General features: G+C 45.8%; 1 protein-coding gene across 1 annotated transcript; it reads left to right on the top strand.

The window, feature by feature from the left end:
• Window positions 1-958: 958 nt before the first annotated feature.
• On the top strand, window positions 959-19,818 carry LOC116913517 (zinc finger protein 16-like). The gene is made up of 3 exons (XM_032917723.1): window positions 959-1,167; window positions 4,093-4,458; window positions 17,351-19,818. Exon 3 carries the CDS (start codon window positions 18,410-18,412, stop codon window positions 19,511-19,513), a length of 1,104 nt encoding a protein of 367 aa, XP_032773614.1. The 5' UTR covers window positions 959-1,167; window positions 4,093-4,458; window positions 17,351-18,409; the 3' UTR covers window positions 19,514-19,818.
• Window positions 19,819-22,090: the final 2,272 nt, after the last annotated feature.

Here is a 22,090-nt window from a genome sequence, read left to right as displayed (position 1 = left end):
AACAAAAATAGTTTTCTCTTGAGTACACATGTGAGAATAAAGTGTTTACTCTTTTAATTTGATTTTTTTTTAAATTTTATGTGCACAGGTGTTTTTGTTTGCTTGTGAGTCTATGCAGGACTTGTGTGCCTGGTGCCCAGGGCGGTCAGAGGGCTGCAGATCTGCCAGGACAGGATTTACACATAGTTGTGAGCTACGTGGGTGCTAGGAATCAAACCCCTGGAGGAGCAGCCAGTGTCTTTAACTGCTGAGCCATCTCTCCAACCCTTTATTTTTCTCTGCTTTATGGTCTACAAATTTTCAGGTAAATTTGATAAGGTTATCTAGTCAGTGTTTCTGAAATTCCAACAAGACTTGTTGTGTGAACATTTTTTATAACAGTTTTTGTCTAATATGCCTATAAATCAAGCATCTAATTAAGTTTTATAAATGTTCTCTGAACACTCCTAAAAAAATAAACTACCTGCTTAAGGAGATTGGGTTTTTCACTCCCCTGTCCAATCGTTGGTTCGTTCTTAAGTGTTTGCTTTTCATTTTTCTAGTGCTAGACACTGAAGCTGTGTACTTGCACACACGAGGGATCTCTCTGCCACTGAGCTACCCACCAACTATGTTACTTTTTTAAGCAATTCGTTTTAACTTGTGGGACCTTTGAATTAAATTTTTCCATTACCCTAGATGTTTAGTTTTTACTATGCTTCTGATAGTATCCTCTTACTAAGTTGAAACTTCCTTGTGTGCTCGGGTCCATTATGACCCCTTATATCAGTAAGGGGACGGCGTTCACAGGGTACAGCTTTGAACCATCGAGTAGCCTCAGTCCCCAGACTTGCTTGGGTATAGAGCGGCCATGCGGAGGGGCAGGGGGCGGGGCCGCGGGCCGGAAGTCGGGCGGGACTTGGAGGGTCAGTTGCGGTTGATTTAGGCAGTAGACTATGTAAAGGTTCCTCCTATAAACACTGTGCCGGGTACTTCCCTTGGTGAGTTCACTAGACAAAGCCTCCGCCTGGGAAGCGTCATCTAGTGTCCCCAGTGCAGCGTGGAGGCGGCGGGATGCAGATTCGGCTACACAGCGCGAGGCTGGTTCGAACTGGGGCAGAGTTCGAACCTCTGGAGAGTTTGTGAGGAGGTGTGTGAGGGTTTGTGCAGGAGGTGGAGACTTGACAGGTATGCGACGAAGGAGCTCTGGACGTGGGAACTTAAAGTTGATGTTAGAAAAGAACACAGCCGGGGCGGGGGATGGGGGTGGAGGCGGGGTTCATTAGTTTAGCTCCATGTCTGGTGTTCTATCCTTGATGCCCGACGGTGGTGGACCGGTTCCAAGAAGGAAGAATTTTGTACCTGGTACGGGGATTGGGGTGCTGGTGGTGGAAGTCCTGCTGAGGTAGTGCGATATCGGGTCTTTCAGTTAGTTCAGCCTTTAGCCAAGAAAAAGAAATTGCTTCTAAGTTTATTCAAGGCATTGGCAAGACTGGTTACCTTGTGGTCACTACACAGGGGCTTATATTTCTCTTCATTCTGGCCAGAGCAGCCTGTAATTCCTGGAAGTTCCTAACGAGGCAGCACATCTAGAGACTAGCATTGGCTTACAAGGGCTTTTACAGGTTGGTGTTAATAGATCAGACTCACAAGGGTCCATCCGATTACTTCTGCAAAACCTCCCGTGCCCTGTGGTGTAGTGTATCTACAGGTTCTGGGGATTAAGACATGACCTACCACAGATTGAGTAAATGACCTCTGGACGAGATGATTGAAACAAGAGCACACTTGGGTACACCTGATAACAAAAAGATGTATGTCTGCTTGCCTACGTCTAGAGTAATCTGGATGGATACGCTAGAACCCTGGAAAGGGAATCGTATTTGTATTCATTACTTTTCTGTTGCTGTGATAAAAAATACCATGCCCAAAGCAACTTATATAAGAAGGAATTTATTCTGGTCTCCCCGTTCCAGAGAAATGAAAGAGTGTATCACAGCAGGGAGACACAGCGGTAAGGGGCAGGCACGGCAGCTGAGACGTTAGGCTGAGAACCCACATCTTCAGATGCAAGCACAAAGCAATGGGAGAACCCAACGTAGAGCGAGGGCTTGATCGCAAAACCTACCCCAGTGACAGACCCAGCAAGGCTGCACCACCCAACCCTCCCACCAAAACTCAAGCCCATGGGAGCATTTCCCATTCAAATCATCACAAGAGGGGTTGTTTTGATTCTTCTGGGGAAAGTACGGAAATATCAACCATGCCTTATTTCATCAGGCAGCCGAGACCGCTTAGACTCTATCCCCAATGGCATCTTGTCCTCTGACCCCTCTCTGACCACTTGCTGTCCGACCTTGCTCCAACAACCAGCTGTGGGTTCCTCGGGTCTCGGCCCAGTGCTGTCCAGCCCTTCTTCCTTCTCAGAGCATCCCAGTGCTATACCATCCTCCTGACACCTTTCCCAGAAGCCATTGCTCAGCCCTTCCCTACAGTCTCCTCACCACACTCCATAGATGACACTGTTGTTGCCTCCCTCACCCTCAGCTTTATTGCATCCTGAAGCAGAACAGAGCATCCTTCCTCCCAGGGGAAAGAGAAAGAAGAGCCCATTAGCCAAAGACACTGTGTTTGGACAGCCTGGGTCCGACACAGATTGTGTGTGGGCTAGGGGTGCAATGTTGCCCTCTGAGCCCCTTCTGGCCCCACAGACCTGTACTGCAGAGCCAGCATTTCAGAGAGCAGGCCTGTGGCACCTCTGGGGTGTGCTTTGCTTCCCGGTTTTCCTGCCTATCCTCACCATTGTTCCTAGAACCCGACCTGCGTGCCTCTACCCTTCCCACCTCTACCACTTTCCCGTCATCTTCTGGTCGCCTATTCGGTGAGACCTACTTTACTGTGTGGTTAAAATACCTCTTCTACTTCTCTCTGCTGCCCAATCTATTGAACTGGCTTACTTTGATCTTTTATCCCTGCTGTTAACCCCAAGGAACAAGCAGTATAGTTGGTATTCAGGAAATATGCGCTTGCTTGTTTGTTTGTTCACTGTTCTTTTTTCAAGGCAGGGTTTCTCTGTGTAGCCTTGGCTGTCCTGGAACTTGCTCTGTAGACCAGGCTGGTTTTGAACTCAGATCCTCCTTTCTGCCTCCTAAATGCTGAGATTAAAGGCATGTCCCACTACACCCAGTTTAGGAAACACTTTTAAAAAAACAAAACAAAAAGTACCCAAGAGGAGAAATCCAGTTCCTAGGTTGACAGACATCATCTGCTAGAGGTTTCTACCGACATTTCCTGCGTTTTCTCTACAGTAGAGATGGACCATGTTGGAATGCAGTGGTGGAAGGGACAAGAAAGTCAATCTCCTTTCCTCAGTGCCCCTGGGGACAAGGTACAAGTAGAGAGGAGCTAGGGGGCAGTTAGCAGTTCACCTTTGTGAAGAGCCAGTGTGCCTCCAGATGGGCGAGCTCAATCTTCTGCTCAGAGCAAGGAGACTGGAGATGAGCACACATTTGAGAGGCTCCACAGGATAAAGGAAGGGTGTTGTTACCTTGGGACAAGACAAAATCACTGGGGATTTAAAGTAGGTAAGAAGTGAACCCTGGGACACCAGCAGAGGAGGGGAGGTAAGAGGCTGAACTAATGGGTGGTTGCTGCAGTAGGAGAGCGTTCCAGGAGGGTAGAAACAAGGGTACCCCTTGCGACTGCCGCCACACGCATCTCAAACAAACCTGACTGGAAGATCGGCAGGCTCTGAGCATGATGGCTGTAGTGTGCACAGTACCCGCTGCCCTGGGTCGTTCGGACCTTTAGGGCTGCCGCTTCCTCACAGCAGGCGAGGTCTTGCACTTTACACTCCATGGGACTGTGTCAGGAGCCAGGAATAGAAGGGCCCACCACCAAGAAGGCTTTGTCAGGGCTGTTCCCTCTCTATGTTAGTCTGAGCCTTTCAGCGAGACACTTGCCATGCACCAGGGGCTCGCTTTGCCCTGGGGATCAACATACCTATTCTTCATATCTGTAATCAGAGGTAGAGGAAGAGCCTTTGTCTTGTAGGATAGTGGGTCCCTGGAACTAGCTTCTGTGTCCACTTACTGCGTCCTCTCTGATCTTCAGGCATCACCTATACCCAACCTCCTCAGAGTGCGTTCCGAGGAGGCAGAGGTGACGCCCTCGGCTCCTAGACCATTTCCTTGGACTCCTGTGGCACAGGCTTGTCTGTGTGACACTCTGCTGTGGCCCACCTGGATCTTCAGTCTGTGGGCCCCCCTGTGCTACACTGTTAAACTGGAAGCCATCCACCCTCACCATCAGCAGCCAGGTACTGGGAACCATTCTCCACTGGTGTCTTCATTCTGGAATGATGATGACCGCCTCACCCGAAGCTTGTCTTTAAGGAATCATCTGTGTTAGGCTTCATGCACAGACTCAAGAGGCCAGAGCTGGATGCCAGGGACTTGACTTCTCTTAGCCCCTTGTACCGTAAGTAGGACCTTCATCTTCCTTTTAACACTGAAGAATGTTCTCTAACCTGTCAGAATCCTTGGCCCTATAGGCCTGGCCCCGTGACCAGGCTGGCGTCAGCTCTCTGCCTCATGCCGTCCTGGTTTCTCCTGGCTATGTTCACAGCGCTCTGCCATTCCCATCCCACTCTGAGCCCTTCAGTGATCTCTTTGCAAAGACTCCCTACCAGCTCACTGTGCAGAAAGGGATGGCTAGGTTAAGGGTGGGAATGGTGCAGACCATGTAGAGATCAGCCTAGGCTAAACAGAGTGTGTTGTAAATGGGAGGGGTGGGGCGGTGAGAGATGTGAGAAGGCCCCAGAGTGGCCCGAGGATAGACCCGCTGACCAGACTGAGCGGATACAGGATGCTAAGTTCTTGCCAAGGGGTCCTTGCTGGGGATGCTGAGCAGAGGATAGGAAGCACAGCCCTTCTAGGGAGGGCTGGAGGCTTGTGCTGATGGGGACTCATACTCTGTTTTGGTTTTGTTTCCATTTTTTCTGTTTTGGTTTTGACTCATGTTCTAAAAGCCACTGCTGGTGACTGGAGGGATGGCTCAGCCCTTAAGAACACTCATTATTGTTGCAGAGGACCAGGCGTCAGTTCTCTTTTTCTTTTTTTTTTCTTTTTTTTTTTTTTTTTTTTTTTTTTCGGAGCTGGGGACCGAACCCAAGGCCTTGCGCTTGCTAGGCAAGTGCTCTACCACTGAGCTAAATCCCCAACCCCGGGCGTCAGTTCTCTACCACAAAGGTGGCTCACAGCCATCCAGACTCCACTTCCAGGGCATCCAGAGCCCTCTCCAGACTTCTTCATGGTGTACATGCATTCGTGCAGGCAAAACACCCATAAACATTATCTTAGAGAACGACCTAAGCTGCTGTGGAACAAATGGGCGAGACAGGCATCTCCAAGGACCTGTTTTCCAACATAAATGTTTAAATAAACCAGAAACTGTCAACTTTGCTAGAAACCTAGAGAAATGTCTCAGGTTTGCCACAACGAAGGAAATAGAAATGCAGGAGGTGGCTGTGGAGTGGAAGGAACGCTTCGTTGTGCTCCTACCGCCTGGGCCGCAGCCCCTTCCCAGCTCGTTAGCCTGCGAGCAGGAAACCTGCATTGAAGGGTCAGACATGTATCCCCAGTTCCATGGGAACAGCAGGTCTTGCTCAGGAGTTTCTGGCCCTAACACATCTGAGCTTCCACGAAAGGACTAGTACCACACACTTACCTCTTCTGCCTAAGTCAGCACAGATCATGCAGTCAGGTCAGAAACATTTATATCCTAAAGGAAACCGCCTGGTTTATTGTTCGCTGTGAACGAGTAGTCAACCACTGACAACCCAGGGAGAAGAGCTGAGAAGACGGTTTCTTGGGAGAAGTGAGAGAATTGGAGGCTTTAGAAAGCCACACATGTGTCCAGCATAGGGTAGGAGCCCAGAAAAGACTACGAAGTCTGTATGCTCGACTCCAGCAAGTGTCCACTTTACACAGGAACTGAGAAGTTGCTGTTAATAATGCCAAAGGAGTGCTCCTAGGCAGAGCCAGTGTACAGACCGGGGAAGTATTGCGTTACTTCAGTTCATGATATTAAGGAAATCTCAGCTTAAACACTCGCTGAGAGGTAGTGATGGAGTTCAGCGGTAGTGTTTGCTCATGAAAGATACCAGCTTAGACTCCTAGCAAACGCAAAGAGGAAAAAAAAATCTGCCCACAGTGTCTGAGGATGTTATTTCTGGTCACAATATATCCCATCAGGAATAGCCCTTGTAAAAATAATTTGGGGGAAAAAATTCACTAAATATATGGTACTCTTCCACAATCAAAAACAGAAAAGTAAACCTTGCCAGGCATAATATTGAATGCTTCTATAGCAAGCACTAGGAGGTGAGGCAGGCAGATCTCTAGGAGTTTGGAGCCAGCCTGATCTACATAGCAACTGCAGACCAGCCAAGACTGTGTAACAATGTCCAGTCTCCAAAAAAACAAAACAAAAACAAACAAACAAAAAAAAAAACCCTTAAAAGTGGAGAGTTAACAACAAAGCAATTCAAAAGAAAAAAAAAAAAAAGGTACAAAATATCTTTGAAAAAACCCAGAAATGGGGCTTAGTAGATAAAGAGTGCAGACTGGCTCGGGTGACGGTGGCGCATGCTTTAATCCCAGCATTCGGGAGGCAGGTGGTTCTCTGTGAGTTCGAGGCCAGCCTGGTCTACAGAGAAAACCTGTCTTGAAAAACCAAAAGAAAAAAAAAAAAAAAGACGTTAAGTCTACTGCCTTAAATGCATCAAAGAGCTAGATGAAACCATGAGCAGAGATTAAAGAAACCAGGGGAGACCAGAAGTGTTAGTGAGAGGAGACTCTCAATAGAGAGGAACCTAGTGTAAAGCTAAGACCGAAAGGGCCACTAAAATGAAAAGTCTCTAGAGCATTTCAGAGGCAGCTTGAGCAGGGAGGAGGCAAGGATGAGGAAATGTTGGATTCGGGTGGTGAAATTGGCCAGTCTGAGAAACAGGAAGTGCCCAGAGGGTCTCATCAGGTGCACCAGGGACCCAAGAAAGAGAAGAGACAGGGACAAGGATATGTGTGCTGGGGGCTGAAAATCTCCCACATTTGATGAAAGACCTCAGTTTGTAGACCCAGGCCCCACAAACTCAGGAGGATAAGTTTAAAGATCCACACAAAGGCCATTATAGTTAAATTGATGAAAGACAATTTGAGCATGATAAGAAGGAAGGTGTTTGGTGTATCACACTAGAGTCGAGCGTGATGGCTTGGATCTGATGCTAGCACGCGAGAGGGTGGAGGGTCCCAGGAAAGTTGTGAGGTCCGAGTAGTGACACCGCTATATCCTGAAGGGGGAAAGTGATAAATCAAGAAGCCATAGCAGCGAGACATATTGAAAGTGCCAGTGGACCTGTCACCCAAGAACTTGTGAGCAACAAAGACACAGAATGAAGGAGTGGTTAAGACATCCCCAAATAAACAGCAGTCTGTAGGGACAGTTGTCATGGATGCACCTTTCCTCTAAGATGCATGTGTGCTATATGTACATAGATATACATATATGCCTATATTGTAATATATATGCACATGCATGCGTGCTGAGGATGGACCTCCGTGCCTCATGCATTCTAAATGTGCACCCTCCCACTGAACTAACCGTCTAGTCTAATAACCTCTGACCCAGAAAGATAGAATTTGTGATAACCAATTAAAAGAATAACAGATGCATGGGGAGGATTTCGGCATCCGTTGTTTTAGAGTGTTTATAGGTTGATATCATTATGCAGGTGAAGGTGGGTAGAGGACAGAATGAGGCCTGTCATTGAACAAGAAGGAAAGATGGCGGGATAAAAGTTCTAGAGAAGGTGAACCTGGAGGAGAGGGCCGCTAAGAGAACATGGCAGCGGATGTTAAGATTCCTCTCTGCACATTTACAGGTTGTTATGAATATTCTTAAGGGATGGATGTGTACAGGATTTTGTGTATGTAGATGAGCAAACTGTATGTTATCCAGATGGACAATTATATCTTATCAATTGGATCAGAGGTTACTGTGTTGTATGTTCTTTCATGTGTCAATTTAATTGAATTCGAGAGTGTGTGGTGGTTGGGCAAGCTGGGCCGCCATGGAGTTGGGATGTGTCTGTTAGGCATGATGACAGCCTGCCTTTGGAACTAGATGGGTAGAGAGATTGTTGCTGGGCTCAGAGAGAAGCCATAGGCAGTGAGATATGGGATGGAGCTAAGCAGGTGAGATGCTTTGCTGACTGAGATGAAAATATCCCACGGATGCCATGTAGCACTGTGGTGCCAGCACCTGGTGCAGGATAAAAGAAACTTTATTTCGTTTTACCGCAACAGGGGTTCTTTATAACTCCATGGTAAACATTAAGTATACATCCAACATGATGAACGTCAACATTGGCAATTTTGCTGGAAGTTGGGTAGCTTTTAATGTTTCAGACATCCACCTAGGGTCAAAACTGTCTAAACCCCTACAAGAAGATAGGACTTCAAGTAAAAACTTAATTTTAGTTACATTTTAAACTGTACTCCAGAACACAGCTGTGAGTATCCATCTTGCAGAATGGAGAATTTTTAGGGGATATTCAAGTGACCTTGTGTTTATCTCGTGTTCCTGTGTTTCTGTTGTGGGAGCTCAGATCTGTAGTGTGAACAAATGTTCTTTTGGTGAAAGTAGCAGTCATAAAATTAAGTTTCCATATTTTAGTGGTAGAAAGAAGCCTCATAACTTTTTGCTAGCTTTAAATTGTTTTAATATTCAGGGGCAAGATGATAAGTCTGATAGCAATAAATATATAGAGTTAGAAGAGACAGGAAACCTGAATTTCATAATTCTTGGCAAGCATTTGAAACCAGTAGTTTGGGAAATATAAAATACTTTTTAAACAAATAATTTGGAAAGTGTGGCAGAGAAAAGATTTTGAAATTAAAATTTCCTGTATTAAATTCTAAATGTTATAATATTAACATTAAATATTTTTCTTGGTCCTTAATAACATTAATAAAATCAGCACACTTAAAATCTTAAAAAAAAAAAGTATACATCCAACAAATTCACACAAAAAGGAGAAGACCAAAATGGCACTTCACTAAGAAAAAAGTTGACTATAAAAGAATGTGGCAATAGAAGATTTCAAGAAGAAAGACATGAAAAATATACCAAAGACAGACAGCAACATGACTGAAACTTTCCATCACTAGTGAGCCTGTAACCCTAGCTACTGAAGAAGCTAAGGCAGGAGAATTGTAATTTAAAGTCCAGTGTGGGCAACACGGTGAGATTGTGCCTCAAAATAAGGGGGCTGCGCAGATAGCCCAGAAGATAGAGCATCTGCCATGTGTGGTGAGAGCTTAAGTGTGGATCCCTGAAACCCATCAAAAGCAAGGCAGATGTGGTCTCCATCACTATCCCGGACTAGGGAGGCAGAGCGGAGAGCCCCAGAGCAAGTTGGCTAGCTAGACTAGTTGGCTAACTTGGGGTTCAGCGAGAGACCCTGCCTCAATATTACATAAGCATTTGCCTAGTATACACAAGGCTTAGAGTTAATACTCAGTCCTGTAGGGGGAAAAATTAGAAAAAAAAACCCTTCTGGTCAAAATACTTATATTGATAAAATGGATAAGAAGGCGTGGCAAGTATAAGCTGTCTAAGAGACTTACTCTAGAGTCAGAGACATAATTTAGAGTAAAAACGGGAAAAGTATCTCATGGAAATACTAATCCAAAGAGACCTGGCATGACAATAAAACCCTCAGGTACACGAATCAAATCGCAGTAGATTCGAAGGGTTCAGTAGTTCTATAGTAATCATTCGATAGGCCATGGTAGTGCTTGTCTTTATTCCCAGCACTTAAGAGGCAGAGTCTGAGGCCAGCCTGGTCTACAGAGTGAGTTTTAGGACAGCCAGGGAAACACAGAAAAGCCCTATCTCAAAAAACCAAAATAAACAAATAATAATAATAAAAATTATTATTATCATTAAAGACATTGGTATACTATTTATAAAAGCAACATACAGTATCTACTAACCATGTCCAACCTCTTTCCTGTAGCCTGGATACATCCCAAAATAGTTATTAATGCAACCCAACCCACATTGTAGATAATAACATGTCAGTGTCAAAAGTTGAACACCCATGATGGAAAACTGTTAGAGTTAGCTAGGGAGAGACAAGACTTGGACAATAGTCTAAACCAACTGTACACATTGCTCTTTAAAGATGTCTGCTCATTTGAAAATCATCCAAAACTAATCCCTAACATACGAGCACTAGCAAGTGGGGCCTTCAGAAAGTGACTGGGTGACCAAGGAAGAGCCTTTGTAAATGAGGTTCTTGTCCTTATACAAATGAGGACTCCTGGTTGGCCCTGCCCTTTCGCCACATAAGAACACCGTAAAAGAGACCATCATCAGATAAAAGAAGCCCACCTCAAATGGAATCTATGCACCTTAATCAGCCTCCAGAAATGTAAACGAAAAATGTATTGTTCATAAATTACCCCTCTAAGTGTTTGTCGTGTGTTTGGGGTCTTTTATTTCTGGGAAATGCCAGGAAATGAGTCTCAAAGCCATACTAAACAGGTTCTCCTACTACTGAGACCAGCTTCTAGCCTACACCACTCTACAGCAGCGGCCCAGCCAACCCCCAAAGACAAAACCGTGCACCTAAAACATCACTCAGGTGTGCATAGAACACAAGCCGTCTGTCAGGTAACAAAGTAAGTGTCAAAAACTTTACATTATTGAAATAATATGAATGTCTTCTGTAGCCAGCAACAGCAGGAAAACTGGAAATTTTACAGAATTGTGGAGATAAAGCTACCAGTGGATCAGCAAAGAAGTCACAAGGAAAATTAGACAATGCCTAAAAATAAGTGATTGGAAGTAATACGAGACAGTTACGAGACGCAGCAAAGGCCATGCGGTTATAGCAGTAGATGCTTTCATTTAAAAGGAAGAAAGATGGGGCTGGAGAAATGGCTCAGTGCCGAAGAGCACCTTGCTTTACTTCCAGACAACCGAGTTCAGTTCCCAGCACCCACAAGGAGAGTTCACAATGTCTCACTTCAGCTCCAGGCAACCGGACATCTGATTTCTGGCCTCCACGGGGACCTATACATATGCAGCACACATGTAAATGAAAATAAATATTTTAAGAAAAAAAGAAAGAGGGCTGGAGAGATGGCTCAGTAGTTAAGAGCACTGACTGTTCTTCCAGAGGTCCTGAGTTCAAATCCCAGCAACCACACAGTGGCTGGCAACCATCTGTAATGAGATCTGATGCCCTCTTCTGGTGTGTCTGAAGATAGCTACAGTGTACTTACATATAATAAATAAATAAATGTGAAAGAAAGGAAGGAAGGAAGGAAGGAAGGAAGGAAGGAAGGAAGAAGGGCTGGCAAGATGGCTCAGTTGGTAAAGGTGCTTGCTGTGAAAGTTTACCAGCCTCAGGTCCATCCCCACAAACCATGTGAGGGTAAGAAGAGAGCTAACCCCATTAACCTGTCCTCTGGCCTCCACAGTAAACTGTGCATCTCCACATAGCGTGCACATTCACACATGCAATAGTAACAAATGATGCTTTAGGAAAAAAAAAAAAAGGGCTGGAGAGATGGCTCAGCGGTTAAGAGCACCAACTCCTCTTCCAGAGGTCCTGAGTTCAATTCCCAGCAACCACATGGTGGCTCACAACCATCTGTAATGGGATCTGATGCTCTCTTCTGGTGTGTCTGAAGACAGTGACAGTGTGCTCATATACATAAAGTAAATAAATCTTTTTTTTTTTTTAAAAAAAAAAGGAATTGGAAAGCTAACTTTTAAATCTTGTGAAACTATAAAGCATGGCAGCAGAGATGGGGACAAATAAAGAATTATTGTTCCAGTTTTAGTATATATGCTGCTGAAGCGAGCACACAAACTTTTAGAATAACAAACAAATATGGAACAACTAAAATCAGAATTGAAATTGGAAATATTTTCATCAAACTGTTGTTGTTGTTGGTTGTTGTTGCTGAGACAGAGTTTCTCTGTGTAGCCCTGGCTGTCCTAGAACTCACTCTGTAAACCAGGCTGGCCTCGAACTCACAGAGATTCACCTCTGCCTCCTGAGTGCTGTGTGTGTATCACCAAGCCCTGCTAACCAAACTTTTTTTTTAATGGGCTGTCGCTCAACTGTAAATCTCTTTTTTTTTTTTCGGAGCTGAGGACTGAACCCAGGGCCTTGAGCTTGCTAGGCAAGTGCTCTACCACTGAGCTAAATCCCCAACCCCTAACTGTAAACCTCTTAAATTGTATGCACTGAGCCCTGCATTCAATCCCCTGCACCATTTTTTTTTAAAAGAAATAAGAAAAACTTAGAAACTAGAAACCAGTAGCCTTTATGATTAGAAATACAAAACTCAATGATATAATGGTGAGACGAATTATGTATTTACAGTATATGCCATGACCATACAGCCATGGAAGGAGAATTTAACAAGAAAATCCAGTAGTATAATTTACAGTTAAAGACAAAGTGGGAAACCCAGAAATACCCAGAAAGTTTGTAAGCAACGCAACCCTCTTCACCATGGTAAAAGGTACTTAGGAGAGTCATAGCTGACCTCACCCTCAGTACTGAGAGCCCACAGGCTTCCCTGAGCGCAGGAACAAGACGAGGTTCCTGTCTCACCATTGCCATTTATCATCATAAGAGAGTCTTACCATGAACACTTTAAACACATGGATTAGAAAGAAATGTGTGGAACTATTTGCATAAGACTTTAAGCCATACAGAGGGAAAAAAAATCTCAAAAAATTCACAAAAAATACTAGAACTAACTGAATAGATTGCAGAGAAAAGATCAGTTTCTTTACGTGAGTAATGAACAGTCTATAGAGATTTAAAAGTCCAGCTGGGAGGTAGTGGCTCACACCTTTATCCCAGCACTCAAGAGGCAGAGGCAGGAGGATTTCTGAATTCTAGGCCAGCCTGCTCTACAGAGTGAGTTCCAAGACAGCTAGGGCTACCTACATAAGAAAGACTCTGTCTTAAAACAAAACAATGGGCTGGAGAGATGGCTCAGCAGTTAAAAGCCCTGACTGCTCTTCCAGAGTCCTGAGTTCAATTCCCAGCAACCACATGGTAGCTCACAACCATCTGTAATGGGATCTGATGCCCTCTTCTAGTGTGTCTGAAGTCAGATACAGTGTACTTATATATAATAAATAAATCTTTAAAAAAAACAAACAAACAAACAAAAAACAAAACCCCAACTGTCTTAGCTAACACTGTTTTATTGCTGTGAGTAGACACCATGACCAAGGCTTACAGCTTCAGAGACTTAGTCCATTATCATCATGACAGGGAACGTGGCCACAAGCATGGGACATGGTGCTGGAGCAGTGGCTCAGAGAAACATCTGGATCCATGGGCAGAGAGAAACATCTGGATCCATGGGCCTACCCTCCGTGACAATGCTTCCTCCAACAAGGCTGCACCTACCCCAACATGGCCACACCTCCTAACCCTGCTCAAATAGTGCCACTCCCTAACGACTAAGTATTCAAATGTAGGTCTATCTGTGGACACCTTTCTTATTCAGACCTAAACAAAACCAAAGAAATTCCACTGAGAATAGCAGCGACTAAAGGGGAGAACACTAGGAATAAATTCAACAGCGAAGGGGGAGAGCTGCGTAAAAGAATGAGAGACAATGGGTGGACTGTGTTCACACATTGGAAGACAACAGTATTAAGATATGTAGGCTACCTAAAATGATGTGCAAATTCACTCCGGTTCTTCTTAAAATTCTAGAAGCCTTTGTGGCAGAAACTATAAAAATTTATCTTCATATTCATAAGGAATTAAAGGGCCCTGGACACTCAAAACAATCTTGAAAATCAAAATGTTCAAGAAGGAAAACTCAGACCTTCAAATTTCAAAACTTTTTACAAAGCGTCAATAATGAAAACAATTTGGTCTTGGCATAAAGAGAATCCAAAGTCTAGAAGTAGCACATACCTCCATAGCCAATAGATTCTCATCTAGAAGTAGCACATACCTCCATAGCCAATAGATTCTCATCTAGAAGTAGCACATACCTCCATAGCCAATAGATTCTCATCTAGAAGTAGCACATACCTCCATAGCCAATAGATTCTCATCTAGAAGTAGCACATACCTCCATAGCCAATAGATTCTCATCTAGAAGTAGCACATACCTCCATAGCCAATAGATTCTCATCTAGAAGTAGCACATACCTCCATAGCCAATAGATTCTCATCTAGAAGTAGCACATACCTCCATAGCCAGTAGATTCTCATCTAGAAGTAGCACATACCTCCATAGCCAGTAGATTCTCATCTAGCAGTAGCACATACCTCCATAGCCAGTAGATTCTCATCTAGAAGTAGCACATACCTCCATAGCCAATAGATTCCCATCTAGAAGTAGCACATACCTCCATAGCCAATAGATTCTCATCTAGAAGTAGCACATACCTCCATAGCCAATAGATTCTCATCTAGAAGTTACACATACCTCTGTAGTCAATTGATTTTCAGCAAAAATGCCATGGCCTTTTAACTAAAGAAGAAAGAGCCTTTTGACATACTGGGACAAGCAGATAGGCCCATGCAAAGAATGAATCGGATCACTGTGTTAGTCATGTACAAAGTCGAGGGTATGGTGGTGCACACTTGTAATCTCAACACACAGAGTGCAGAGGAAGTCAACCTGGGCTACACAGCAAAACACTGTCTCAAAAACATACAAGTCTTAAAGGAAAACACAGTAAGTAGTTTATTTCCTCAGGAGCAGGTGGAAACACTGGGAACCTTATATAGTTATGGTGGGACATGAAATGGTTTGGCCACTATGGGAACTCATTTGCAGTTCCTCAAAAGTTTAGACATTGCATCGCCACATGATCCAGAAAGTTAACTCCTAGATAAACACCCAAGAGACTCAAAGACAGTTCTACAACAAGTCTTTGTAGTCACCAACACACTGCAGCTTGGCTTTAAAACGTTAACTCCATGGTGGTGCAAACACACACAAGTACACTCAATAGAAACCACATGGTAGGTTTTGATCTTAAATAACAATATGTAATACCATATGTAATATGTAATACCATATATATAATATGTAATGCCACACACACTGATTCCCGGTGGCAACAGCAAGTCACAGGTGCCAGCCAACCACACCTCCATGAAGATGATCCATATTTACGCTGTACTGTATCAGCTTGTGTGTGCAGAAGGTGTATTAAATACATTCCACCTGAGAATGGTGTTCTGGAAAACCTGACGTCGGTGTATAAGACCTTGCCGCTGGAGGCAGAAGGGACTGAGAAAGTAAAGTAGGGTCCACAAAGTACCCTAAAACAACAACAGCAAAAACCGGTCAGTGTTGGGAAGAGAACACAGAGCCTAGATTTCCCTGCGGAGAAAGCATTTTTCTAGGCACATGCTTTGCCATGAGCCCTTAGATTTGGGGGAAAAGGGGTAGTTTTTGGTTTAAGTTGGTTTGTTGGTGAAGGATTTGGTAGGGTGGGGGTTGAGACAGGGTTTCTCTGTGTAACGGCCTTGGCTGTCCTGGAACACTCTTTATTTTGTTGTTACTTCATAACTGTAATTTTGTCACTATTAATGAATCATAATGTAAACATTTGATATGGGCCCCCAAAGGGGTTCTTGATCCATAGGTTGATAACCACTGTTCTAGAAGGTCTAAAAACAAACACAGTGTGCAGGGCTGAGGAGATGGCTCAGTGGTTATGAACACTGACTACTCATCCAGAGGCCTCCGTTCAATTCCTAGCACCCACATGAACACCAAAATATAGCTCTGGTTCCAAGAGGATCCAACACCCTCTGCTGACCTCTCAAACAGCCATGCATGTGATACACAGACAGATGTGCAGGCAAAGTGCCCTCTGATATACACACATAAAAGAAAAGGAAAAGGAAAAACCAGCATGCACGAGAAGGCAGGGGCAGGTGGACCTCTGAGTCTGGTTTTAGTGAGTGAGGCTAGCCAAAACCACATACTGGGACCCTATGTAAATATATGAATAAAATCTACTATACGCTTGTGTCTGTCTGTCTGTCTGTCTGCGGGGTCTCTGTATCTCTGGCTGCCCATGTGTCCTTGAGTACTGAGTTTAAAGGTATGTGCCACCATGGCCAGAACAGTGGGTCGCTCTGTTGTTGTTTTGAGACAGGGTCTCACTGTGTAGCCCCTGGCTGTCCTGGATCTCCCTGTGGAAACCTGATTGGCCTCGCCCACAGAGGCTCACCTAGCTCTGCCCTCCCCCCCGCCAGAGCTAAAGGCCTGTGCACTCACTCCATGGCGGACTCACTGTTGTTTCCTAGTAAGACACTCATGAAGGAATGGCTCAAGCTAGAAAGTTCCTTCCCCATTGCCGTATCTCTTCTACTCAGTAACGTTTCATCTTAGTCAGGGTCATCAAATCCGGCTAACAGACCCTTTTGAGCCTGTAAGCCATAGTCAGACTTGAGGGGTTTGGTCTTCACTCTGTAACCCGGGTACCTTGAGCTCACTGTGTCAACCACTTTCCCCTTGAACGTGTGGCAAACGGTCTTCCTGCATCGGCCCTCCACACACCTGATTACAGGCATGACTCACGCGCCCTGCGGTTTTCTAGTAAGTGCTTAGGGTGGAAAGAGACCCTTGTGCTTGCTAAGCAAGTGTTCTCCCACTGAACTGTATCCCGAGTTCTTAAAGGTCATTTTTTAAAATAACATAAATAGACTCTGGAGGAGTAGCTCAAAGGGAAGGACTTGGGGTTTGGGTCCCAGCACCTACACCAGGCAGCTCCCAGATGCCTGTAACTCCAGTTCCCGTGCATCCAGTGTCCTCTTCTGACCCTCTGGACACCTGCAAACGCATGGTGCTCATACGTAAACTCGGGCACACACATACAGGTGACGTCAATAAATATTAAAAACAACAACAACAACAACATGACCTGCACGGATACGCCAGGGACAAGCCTGTGTGCTTAGCACTTAGGAAGCTGAAGCAGGAAGATCGGGAGAACCGACTTCAGTAAATTGTCCTGTAACTGCCACATGGGTGTCATGACTGTCATGACGTGTACACGTGGCACATTTTTTAAAACTTTGTGTGTGTACCTGTGGTAGTTCCTTTTACATAGAGGAAGGAGAAAGAGTACCTTGGCCTGGGTGTTTTTATTTTATATTTTATATACTTATATTAATGATCTATTAATCTATATTAGATATATAATATATGATGGTATATCTTATTTAATATATACATTTATGTAATCAATCATATTGTCATTTATTTTTATTTTATTCTATTTTTAGGTGGAGCCAATAGACTTTGCTGAGTGTGATCTGGAGGAGTGGCTGAAGGGCTCTCAGAACCTTGTCCTGACAGCGGGCAAACGGAAAGTGCGTCCTTGTGTAGAGTCCCAGGAAGGGCAGGCGGTCCTTGCTGGTCTTCAGCTTCTCTGCAGTTACCAGCTAGGGGCTCCCCCAGTCCTTCCATAAGATGAGGTTCCCTGCTCCCATTGCTTCCTCCTCTGGGTGAAGTCAGCAGTTCTGGGGGTCTGTCTGTCCCCCTGCTTCAGTCACAGCAGTCCTTCCTTTGACTCAAGTGTGTGTTGTTTCAGATTGCACAACCGAGGAGGGGACGTTCTACCCCAAGGAGCACATTTCTGAAGATATCTGGAATCACAGGCAGAAATACCAACACCCGTCCGCTGGTGATGTTTCCCCGGCCCCTAAGTTTGGAGGGCTCTGTGATGAACTATTAGAAACTGACTGCAATGTCTCTGAAGCTGACAGCCTGCTCCAGCCCCTCTACTGGTAGGGAGACCTCACACCAGGGACCATGTTCCTGAAGAGACCCTTAGGGGAGAAACGTCTGCTTTGCGATGGTTTTGACACAAGCTTCAGCTTGAGCCCATGTCCACTAGTGTGTCAGGGAATCTCTTCAGAAGAGAGGCCACGCCCACATGACACTTCAAGAACTCTCAGTACAATAGGGGGCTAACTGGCAGGAGAGCCTTCCTACAATTGAAATCCCATTCATATGTACTGAGTGTGGGAAGGCATTCAGAGGAACCCTTGACCTCGATCAGCATCAGAGAGCCAACTCGGGAGAGCCATCTTTAATGTGTTCTGAATGTGGAAAGGCCTTTAGCCAAAACTCTGGCCTTAAAAGCCACTGTCAACCTTGCCTCCCTGGGAAAGCCTACCAGTGTGGCAAGTGTACAGAAGTCTTTGTGAGGCACACAGATTTTGATAGGCATCAGGTTCAGCACCACAATGAATAATATGTGTGTAACGAATGTGGAAAAGCCTTCAGCCAGAACTTAAGCCTTCAAAACCACCAAAAGTCTCATGTGATGGAGAAACCTTATGAGTGCAATGAGTGTGACAAGGCTTTTGGGCGGAGCTCGAGCCTCATCCAACATCGAAGAATCCATTCTGAAGAAAAACCATACGTATGCAGCTGGTATGGGAGAGCCTTCAGACGGAGCTCAAACCTCCTCAAACACCACAGGATTCACACAAGTGAATCCTTTTGAGTGCAGCAAGTGTGGTAAAGCCTTCAGCCAGAGTGCACACCTCAGGAAGCATCAGAGGGTTCACACCGGAGAGAAATCTTACGAGTGTAAAGAGTGCGGCAAGTCCTTCAGACGCACCTCACACCTCATTAAGCATCACCGGGTTCATACAGGAGAGAAACCTTACTCGTGCAGTGACTGTGGAAAAGCATTTAGCCAGAGTTCTAGCCTTATTCAGCACCGGAGAATTCACACTGGTGAGAAGCCTCACGTGTGCAATGTGTGTGGGAAAGCCTTCAGTTACAGTTCTGTGCTCAGGAAGCACCAAATAATTCACACCGGAGAGAAGCCGTATGGGTGTGGTGTCTGTGGGAAAGCCTTCAGCCACAGCTCAGCCCTCATCCAGCATCAGGGTGTGCACACTGGAGACAAGCCCTACGAGTGCCACGAATGTGGGAAGACCTTCAGTCGAAGCTCTAACCTCATCCTGCACCATCGAGTCCACACCGGGGAAAAACCTTATGAATGTACGGAATGTGGAAAAACCTTCAGCCAGAGCTCAACCCTCATTCAGCACCAGAGGATTCATAACGGACTGAAACCTCATGAATGTAACCAGTGTGGCAAAGCCTTCAACAGAAGTTCAAATCTCATTCATCACCAGAAAGTACACACTGGGGAGAGGCCCTACACGTGTGTTGAATGTGGCAAAGGCTTCAGCCAGAGCTCACATCTCATTCAACACCAGATAATCCACACTAGAGAGAGGCCCTATCAGTGCAGCGAGTGTGGCCGAGCCTTCGGTCAGCGCTCGGTCCTTACCCAGCACCAGAGGACTCACACTGGAGTGAAGCCCCACGCCTGCTCGGCGTGTGGGAAGACTTTCAGCCAGCCGTCCAAGTTGGCTAAACACGAGCTGACTCATAAGGAGCAGCCTGGAGACGGGGAGGGGTGAAGCTCCGACCGTTCCTCTGTTCTTCTGACCCTGCTTTCAGCCGCCCGCTCCCCAGCTGTGTGGCCAGTTCACTGATTACTGTGTCCAGCTGTCACAGACCTGGGGCCTCCCTTGGATCACCCTTCAGGGCTCCCCTGCTGTTGTGGCCACCTCGTGTGGCCTCTCGTCTGCATTTTGTTGTTCTTATGGTTTGGAAACAGACTTGTGTTAGTCAGAAGGAAAAGATGACGAAGGCTTCATGATCGGAGTTTATTATCGTAATCAAAGGATGTGAAAATTGGTGATGCGACCTTTGTGACGGGAAATAACCTCACAGAGTCTGCTGTTGTTGTTGTTTAGCCTCAGTTATAGGGAGTGAGTTGGGATTCAGTGTCGTTGAGTTTGTTTACCTGAGGACTGGGTGAGGGGTTTTCACATCCATTTGCCGTCTTCCCGGGGGTTATACTGCAGTTTCTGTTCCGTCCCACCTGACGTCTTATACCAGAGCTTCCTGTAGTCCTGTGTTCACTCATCTTGAGCCAGGTTAGCCTCCTCCTCACCGCTCTCTGAGCCCAGGCCTCCAGCTGCTGTGTCTCTGGGGCAGGACCCCAGAAGCACTCTCCTCAGCACATCTCTGCAGGTTCTGGCCACCTCTTCACAGTGTGGCCATCATCAGTCAGAGCGCTCCCTGTTCCGTCTCAGGCAGTGCAGATATCCAGAACTGAGCTCACACTGGTCTACAGGAGGGTTTCTGGCACTGAGAAGAAAGCCAGCATTCTTTAGGAACTTGTGAAACTGTCCCCCATCTGCCAAAAGAAGTCACTTCCCTCCCTTACCTCTGGCAGAAGGGACGTAGGGCTCCATACATAGACCTGTGCCTGCGTGTGAGGAACCATTCCACTCTCCAGGCTCTCTCCGTCCCGTCTCAGCAGTTGTTATGCACATCCAGGCTCCCATGCTGGCCTCCTGGACCTCGGACCCCAGCTCTCTTATGGCCCCCACAACTCCTGTCGGCCTCCCTCCCTGTGTTCTGTTCTCTCTCTCTTGCTGTCCCCGTCTCCCCTGTTCTCTCCCGCTCTCTCACTTCCTAGCCCTGGCTGCTGCTGCTGCTTCTCTCTCTCTCTCTCTCTCTCTCTCTCTCTCTCTCTCTCTCTCTCTCTCTCAGCTCTGCACTGCTCCAGATGTCTTTCTTACGCACGATTACATCCTTATCCCTAGTGAAGGAGGGCAGTTCCTTTACTGCGCCCTTTCCTTTACATCTGATGCCGAAGCCCTGCTCAAACTGGACTACAGAAAGATTCCTGGATATTTAAACTGCCCAAACCCCAAAACTGTCTAGGCGCACGCACATGCACACACTCACACACACACTCACACACACAGTACCAGCTCACTAACCTCTTAGTTTTCCCAGAGCTGTGCCCCTAGGCTCTGAACAGGAGAAAGCTCGGGTACAGCATACCTGTCCCCAGCAAGGTCCTAGACACCAGCTACTAGGTAGACATAAGAGCGTAGAGCAAAGTCAGCCTCCGTCAGTAAGTAAACCTTTGTCGCCCATGCCCGTTTGCTCGCAAATATCCGGCAGCTTTTGCGTGTCAGAATTAAGTGTCACCACAGATACCCCGTGCTCCGAAACGCTGGAGCATTTACGTTGTGGCCCTTTCAGTGACGTTCCTAGCGTTGCCCCAGGATGCCGCCCTCAGCATAGGGTGCATTACCTGCTAGCATAGCAGGCTCTCAGGGTTAAGTTGTGAAGAGCGGCTCAGACTCCTGCAGGAACTGAACCATTCTGTGACTAGAAACCTCAGTATGTGGTGTGCTTGCCTGAGAACAGTGGATGGGTCCTGCTCTGAGCCATGAAGGCACCGCCACACGGTATTGCTCTCTTCCTGCCCCTTCCTTGGCACAGTACATTTTCTAGAGAAGTAAGACCTTGAATGGACATGAGCTCTTCATGTCGTAAAACTTACGAAGGCAGAGTGGGCCTGGTACGTGCATACTTCCCTAGCTCCATGTTCATTCGCAGACTGTTAGAATCTCAGAATCACAAGAAGAGCCAAACATCAAGGAAAGGCTCCGGACACGCATGGAACTGTCTGTATGGTCGGGAATCCCACCATCAGGCCAGGGTCAGCGTCAGCTTCTCTGTTTAACCTCGCTTTGGTGTGGTGTCCAGTACAGCTGCAGTCACCATTGTCACTGGCTGCTGTCCACTGACGGGAGACTGCAAGACATGGGCCCTATACAGAAAGGCAGCAAACTCTCAGGGCTTCCCATGACGTTTGGAGTAATTGAAGGTGTCCACTATGGCTGTCGTGATTGTATTGTAATTTTTGTAATTTTACACAGAGAAGTGTGTATGCAGACACATTCAGAGATCCCCTTTAAAGTTTGTTGGGGGTTTTTTGTTTTGTTTTTTAAATCGTGTCCTTCTATAGACAGTTTTGTTTCGGTTTGGTTTGGGTTTTTGTTTTTGTCTGAGCAACAGGATGGTACACTGTTAGTCAGCAAGCGGCTGTTCATGGCATACTTTAATCTCTAAACTTTATTAATATTTGGACAGTTTTTTCAGTGGTTTTCTATGTAAAAAACAGAAAT

Source organism: Rattus rattus, chromosome 1 (assembly GCF_011064425.1).
Source record: "Rattus rattus isolate New Zealand chromosome 1, Rrattus_CSIRO_v1, whole genome shotgun sequence".
Taxonomy (NCBI): domain Eukaryota; kingdom Metazoa; phylum Chordata; class Mammalia; order Rodentia; family Muridae; genus Rattus; species Rattus rattus.
The sequence above is the reverse complement of the archived record's forward strand: the minus strand, read 5'-3'. Positions and strand labels throughout refer to the sequence as shown.

Excerpts from the sequence above, each read along its gene's own strand:
- LOC116913517 (XM_032917723.1), top strand. The coding sequence starts at position 18,410 with ATGAGTGCAATGAGTGTGACAAGGCTTTTGGGCGGAGCTCGAGCCTCA.